A 7,423-nucleotide genomic window follows, 5' to 3' on the forward strand; every position below is an offset into this window, starting at 1 on the left:
TACAAACCATATACGGAATCTGATTGGAAATGATATTTCGGACTCAACGGTGAAGTCGGAATTTCCATTGGAGATCGCTTCGATGAAAAGTGGGTCCCACACCCAGTATCGTTTTGAGCCAGATTCGACAACGAGCATCTAAAGCCTCGGGAAGTGAACAAAGGGTTGTTCTAGACCAAAATCGATATTCCGAAGCTAACCTAGCTGTCAGAATTTTCATCTGAGCACGTCTTCCAAGAAGGTTGACCAAAGTCAAATTTTCAAGTTATAAAATCTCCAAAACAGGGAAACGGGCCCAAAACCCAAGCGAACGACCAGGCGACCGAACAGTCAATGCCAGCAAATCATAAATGACCTGGGGTCGCTACAGGAACGCTCTAAATGATGGAATGAATGCTTTAATTTAAAAATGACCTAGAGGGTCATAACAACTTTCTCTAACATTTTACTTTAAAAAGAAGATGAGCCTTTTTAGCAGGTTTTATGTATTACTGGTGAATACACCTGAACACTTCTTTAAGAGTTTGATCTGTTTTAACAGCATCTCTTCTCTCAAAGGTTTTATTTATGCAATGTTGGCCTTTTATTATCTTGTTCTTGTCCTTTTCTGTGTTTTAACTGTTTCAAGTGAATGTTTTATCTCAGGTCAATAACTCTGGCTGGTGTTCGTAGACTTCTGGAAGAAGATCTTGGTCTTGAGAAAAATACTCTTGATGCCTTTAAGAAGTTTATTCAGATTCAAATAGATGAGGTGGTATTTTGTTTCAAAAAACCTCTTTACTTCCAAGAGGAGTATGTTTGTTAATCATCACAATTTTTTTTAACAGGTGTTAACACCTTCTGAAGCTCCTAAATCTAGCAGTGTTAAGAAAAGCCCTGAAAAAAAAAGTAAAACAGCAAAGAAGAGTGGTGAAAACTCTAATTCATTTAGCAGCAAACGTAAACATATAGCAGAGAAAGTAAAATCAAGAAAGAGTTCTGCTGCAAAAGAAACAGTTGAGAAATCTGAAGGACTGAAGAAACGGAAAAAACCTAATTCAGAAGATAATGTCCCTGCAAAAAAGCAGAAAGAAGTTTCTAAGAATCTGTCGGATGAAAATAGTGATGGAGACACTGATAAGAGTGATTCTGAAGATGGTCAATCTGGATCGTCGGCTGAAATAATATCTGCCAAGGTGAGTTATGATAATTTCCAGATAATATTATGTTAGAAACCCTCCCCATGCTCGTATATGGTTCTTATTCATTAAACTAACTGCAGAAGAAAGTTGTAAAGGGAGCATCAGCTAATACTGGATACGGAAAACGTGTGGAACATCTGAAATCAATCTTCAAAGCTTGTGGGATGAGGTTTGTCTTTTTGTAAGATTTCTAATTACCTGTAACTGATGCTCGGATCACATTCTAATTGAAACGTTCTACCTTCCCACCAGTGTTGCTCCTTCTATTTATAAGAGAGCCAAGCAGGTATCTGACGACAAACGTGAAGGCTTCCTGATAAAGGAGTTAGAAAAGATACTTTCTGCAGAAGGGCTATCAACGAACCCCACCGAAAAAGGTACTTTATGACTATAAAAGTGTCTAATGGAGTAGTAAGATGTTGTGACTGTGTTACCTATAACAAATTTTCAGTTGAAATGGTATATAGCTTCTTCAATTCTGTTTCACTTCTCTGCTACTTTAAGTTGCTTGCTTCTTTTACCTGCTCCATCTGAGCACACGACAAAGTTCCTAGGGAGGTTCTATGGAGATGTCTGGGTCTAGACGTGTACAATGACTTATATTAGGACAATTAAGGACATGTATGATGGCGCCAAGACCCAAGTAAGAGCAGTAGGAAACATGGAAATTTCTCGGTCATGATGGGGTTGTATCAGGGCTCAGCCCTTAGCCCGTTTTTGTTTGTCTTAGTGATGAATCAATTAACGCGATATATCCAGGGGATGTGCTGTGGTGTATGTTCTTTGCAGTGACATAGTATTGATTGACGAGACGTGCAAGGGAGTTAACAAGCAACTGGAAGCTTGGAGACATGTTTTAGAGTCTAAATGTTTTAGGTTAAGCAGGAGTAAGACAAAGTACCTAGTGTGCAAGTTCAGTGACATAGCACGCGAGGCAGAAGGTAGAAGTGAAGATTGATACACAACTGTACCCAGGAGAAGCAGTTTCAAGTATCTTGGGTCTGTAGTATACAAGGTAACAAACTTTGAAGAGGAGGTGCAGTTTTATAAAAATATGTGCCAGTGACAAGGTTCCACTTGATGGATTCCCAATGAGCTTTTTCCAAAAATATGTGCCAGTGACAAGGCTTCTTGACTTGATGGATTCCCAATGAGCTTTTTCCAAACTTTTTGGGTAATGCTTAAAGTAGACATAATGGGGATTTTGCAGCATTCTCATCAGCATCAGATGTTTGAAAAGAACCTGAATGCTACTTTTGTGGCTCTTATTCCCAAGAAGAATGGTACAGCTGAACTTGGAGATTTTAGGCCATTAAGTCTCATAAGTGGTGTTTATAAAATCATTGCCAAGCTGTTTGTAGAAAGGTTGAAAAAGGGTGGTGCACAAACTGGTCAACAAACATCAGATGACTTTCATTAAGGGAAGACAAATAATGGATGTTGCACTAATAGCTACTGGATGTATGGATTCTAGACTAAGAAGTGATGATCCAGGTATTATGTGCAAGGTTGACATTGAAAAAGGCATATGATCATGTGAACTGGGAATATCTTTTGAGTATTCTGAAGCAGATGGGGTTTGGTGTTAAATGGCTGAAGTGGATGAGCTTTTGTATCAAAACCGTTAGGATCTCTGTCCTTGTAAATGGAGAACCTGTGGGGGGTTTTTACCTTTGAAAGAGGACTTAGACAAGGTGATCCTCTTTCACCTTTCCTCTTCATCATAGCCATGGAAGGACTCAATGGCATGGTAAGAACAACAATGCAAAAGAAATTGCTCAAGGGGTTCCAGTTAGGCAACATACAGGGAGTAAATGTGGAAATTTGTCATTTGCTTCATGTAGATGGCACAATTATCTTTTGTGATCCAGATGCAGGACAAGTCAGCTTTACAAAGTGGAAGTCGCAGTACCTATTCCTGGGAGGTAGATTGATTCTGATTCATGCAGTACTAGATTCTCTACTTACTGATGTGATGTCTATGTTTCCAATTCCAGCTGGGGGTGGTGGATAAATTTGACAAGCTTAGAAGGTATTTTCTATGGAATGGAGTCAAGGAGGATAAAGGCTTTCGTTTGGTGAGATGGGATGTTGTTCAACTTGAGAAGAAAGTAAGGGGTCTTGGTATCTGAAATTACACAATAGTTGACTTTTGATGAAGTGGTTATGAGGATATGCTTTTTCTTTAATGACAAGGGAAACCCGCAGCCGCTACTCTTTGGGTGTGCACAGGGTCAAACCCCGCTCCTATTCAATAGCTCGCAAACCACATAGGAGAGGTAACCGCACCAGGCAAGCCCAGTGCGACGAGCTCGACCCAGAAGGCAAACCCCTTGCCTTCGCTAGTAAGGGGTTCCGAACTTGAGACCTCCAACATGCGGATATGCTAATGAAGACCGAGCACTATGGAAGGAGGTGATCATGGAAAATATGGACAGTCGAGTCAATAGTGCACTGGTGAAGTGGTCAGTAATTATAGTGTATCAGTTTGGAGGACTATCAGAAACTTATGGGCTAACTTTAATGAGTATGTTGTCCACAATGTGGGTGATGGATTAAAGACATTGTTTTGGAAGGAATCATGGAATGGGAAAGAACCTCCATGTCCACTTTCTCTGACTTATTCTCAATATGCAGCAACCTTGAAGCCAGTGTGGCAGATCCTTGGACTCCTCAAGGGGTGGAATATCTGTTTTAGAAGGAACTTGGATGACCGGGAGATTGATAGGGTGGTTGGCCTTATGAAGGAAGTTGATAAATTCAAAGGCACTTCTACAGTCACAGATGCTATCAGCTGGAAACAAGCAGTGATGGAAGGCTCCTTTTCAATAGAGTGTATAAATTGGAGGCCTTGGGGACAACCAGGTGCCAAGGCAAGTCCATGGTCAAAGGTGTGGAAATGTTTGGTCCCTTTCAAAATTAGATGGTTTACTTGGTTAGTGGCTAGAAGAGCATGCCTCAGTCATAAAGTCCTACAAAAGAGGGGAATTGAATTAGTATCCTGATGCTTTCTTTGTAACGAGACTGCATTGATAAACAATCATTTGTTCCTGCACTCTTAACTGATAACCCAATTCTGGTCATTCTTTTTTAGCCTCACAGGTAACAACTAACTATGCTAGAACACACAACCGACCTTCTAAGCTGATGGATCAAGAAAGGGGGGCAAATTTAACACTTTACAGAAGATCGAGTATTTGGTGTACAATATGGAAGGGAAGAAATGGGCGGTGTTTTGAGGATAGATTCAACACTTCACAGAAGGTTAAGTGGAATTTCATTTTAAATTTTCATTTTTGGTGTAAAATAGCAAAGGTAGAGGATGAAGTCCAATTAGTAGATTGTTTAGGCTCTTTGTAGTAAGCCCTTGGTCTATAGTTTCTTTGTGGAATCACTTTTTGGGGGTCTTCAACATAACCTTAATGTTGAGGAATACAAATTACTTGTTCTTGAAAAAAATACAAGACAAAGGAGAGATTGATGAGGATGTCGCGCAGTGGAGAGTGGGTGAAATGGAGGCTCACTTCCGAGGTCATATGTGATAAGAATGTGTCACCAAGGCTTAAAGGGTAAATTCTACAAAGCAGTGGTCAGTTGTCCAGTCAAGAACACACAGGTTCAGAAGATAAAGGTAGTAGAAATGAGGATGCTCAGATGAATATGTGGACATACTAGGAGAGATATGATTAGAGACTAAGCTATTCGGGACAAGGTGGGAGTGACCTTTGTGAAAGATAAGATGAGGGAAGCAAGACTGAGATTGTTGAGACATGTGAAGAGGCGTGGGAGGTTAACTATAGTGGATGCCAGGAGAGGTGGAGATAGGCCAAATAAGTACTCGAGGGAGGTGATTTGGCAGGACATGGCACACCTTCGGTTTACTAAGAACATGACTCTAGATAAGAAAGTTTGGAGGTTGAGGAGTAGGGTAGAAGGTCAGTTGGTAGCTGGGCGTTGTAGCACCTTTGTGTGGGAGAGACAGGGGGCTAGTTTTCTCTTTCCCTTTTCTCCTTGTTAGCAGTATTTATGTTTAGTACTTGCATAGTATCTTCTACTTTGTCCATTGTTACATGTTGCTTTTTTTGGCTGTCCATCTTGACACTTTGTTGCTGTTATTTTTTCCCTTTCCAGCCTGTCTTGGTTTCGCATTGTAGTTGCTTTGTATCTTGCTTGTGTGCTGTCATACTTTTCATGTGAACATGCTTCATTTTCTTTTCTTTTGAACCGAGGGTCTATCAGAAACAATCTCACAAAGGTAGGGGTAAGGTCTACATACATCCTACCCTCCCCAGACACCACTTGTAGGATTATACTGGTTATGTTGTTGATTCTTGTCTAGTTGGGAATTGTTAAAAGTGTAGCTTTGTAGGTGCATATATGGGGAAGTTTTGTTGTGTAACTTTTTGCTGATGCCACTTTTGATTTACCAGAAATCAAAGAAGTCAAAAAGAGAAAGCAAACAGCAAAAGAATTGGAAGGCATTGACTTAAGCAACATTGTTTCAAATACACGAAGGAGATCAACGACCAGCTTTGTGGCTCCTCCAAGACCCAAGTCACCTCCTAAAAATGATAAGAATGATGACAAGGATGGTGATAGCGATGCCGATGATGCCAAAGATGATGATGACAATGAAGATGATGAGAGCAGTCAGAGTGATGAGGAGTTCAATGAAGGTATATTATATTTATTACTCCCTCTGTCCCAGTTTATATGACTTCCCTTTTTAGTAGTTCCAAAAAAAATGATACATTTCTATATGAAGTAACAATTTAACTTTAAAATGTTCATTTTATTCTTAATGAAATGATTTATACAGCCACACAAATATCTATTGATTATTTAGACCACAAGTTTCAAAAACCTTCCTTTCTTTCTTAAAACTTCATGCCGAGTCAAAATAACTCATATAAAATGGGACTGAGGGAGTAGCATGTATATATTCTACAGTGGTGGTTTGCTGATTTGAGATACTTTAACCTTCTAGGAATTAACTTTCTTGTTCAGTTGGTTTTCAACTGCATTTTCCATTTTTCCTCACCATGGCTTCCTAACTGCTCTAGTGAGTGGCATGTTTTAACGATTTTCCTCTTTTCTTTGGTTGAAGTTCCATAAAAGCAATATTCCTCCTCATTCTCCTTCAGCATATGTTGGCAGCATCCCTATTAAGTAGTACCACTGGCCTAAAGATATGTCACTTGAAATTTGTGTGCAACTAGAATGATATAGTGGAAACACAAGTATTTTAGTGTACTAACTTTTGCCCCTGTTCTCCACTTGATTGTTGATCAATTGCATAAATTCATCATACAAATGTTTCTCGTTTCTAAAACACCCTTTTCCGTGGCAGATGAGAACGAGGACAGTGAATGAAGCTCTCTGGTGACTGAAGGTTATAATTTATAGATTGGGGATGGTCTTTCCAGTGTATCAATAGTTTCAGTTTCTCAACTTAGATTTGGGAGCTGAAGTTTAATGTATTTTAAAAGTATATTTACAAGAGATGTGATATTTAGCTTTGTTAAGAAGTATTAAATTTAGCAGTCATGGATATTAGATAGTACCATATTTGTTATTTATCGAGGGACGTTGTACATGGAACATCTTTGCTTGTGCATTGTAGGAGGTGATAATCTTCATGTTTGTGCTGGTAGCAGTGCTTTAAAAGGCTTCTTGGCACGAGGCGAGTCTCAGTGGTAAACACTTGTCTCATGAGACCTATGCACAAATGTATGACTGCTCGCCCCAAAGTGCATTGGATGCCCAGCTCTCCATTTTATCTCATCAGTTTTAATGGGAATTGTGTGCACAATTTCTTCAATAGTCTTATTGACCCTCTGAATTCTTTTCAATTAACCTTTTACTTCTCGAAGTCGTCTTCATCTATTTCAACTATGAAGTTTGAGAAAATTTCAACCCTAAATTGACATGTTCTTTGATTGTGAAGTGAGTCAGGGTGGGATTCAACTTTAACCTGGCTTTTGGGAATTGTCAAACCTCATGTTTTCATTTGCTAATGGTTTCTAGATCTTAGTTGAGTATTTTGTGGTTCATTTTTTATTTTATTTTTCATTTGAAACAATATTGTCCTTTCTAAGTTCATTGGTGAAGAACCTGATTACTTTACTGTGGGTGTGGTCGCTCGCTAGTGTTATGCAAGTATTAATAATATAGGTATTAATTATTTATGTACTTTTTAATTAGTTCTAAAAGAATTACTTCCTCCGTCCCATTTTATATGA

General features: G+C 39.1%; 1 protein-coding gene across 1 annotated transcript in view; it reads left to right on the top strand.

Moving 5' to 3' along the window:
• LOC102592354 (glutamic acid-rich protein) overlaps window positions 1-7,002 on the top strand; it is a 16,905-nt gene extending 9,903 nt beyond the window's left edge. Inside the window, exons 4-9 of the mRNA XM_006351835.2 lie at window positions 646-751; window positions 828-1,175; window positions 1,262-1,350; window positions 1,434-1,558; window positions 5,612-5,857; window positions 6,532-7,002. Coding sequence (XP_006351897.1) covers window positions 646-751; window positions 828-1,175; window positions 1,262-1,350; window positions 1,434-1,558; window positions 5,612-5,857; window positions 6,532-6,554 — 937 coding nt within the window. The 3' untranslated portion in view covers window positions 6,555-7,002. The remainder of the gene's footprint in view (window positions 1-645; window positions 752-827; window positions 1,176-1,261; window positions 1,351-1,433; window positions 1,559-5,611; window positions 5,858-6,531) is intronic.
• The last annotated feature ends 421 nt before the right edge of the window (window positions 7,003-7,423 follow it).

This window comes from Solanum tuberosum, unplaced genomic scaffold (genome assembly GCF_000226075.1).
Source record: "Solanum tuberosum cultivar DM 1-3 516 R44 unplaced genomic scaffold, SolTub_3.0 scf00134, whole genome shotgun sequence".
NCBI classification, from domain to species: domain Eukaryota; kingdom Viridiplantae; phylum Streptophyta; class Magnoliopsida; order Solanales; family Solanaceae; genus Solanum; species Solanum tuberosum.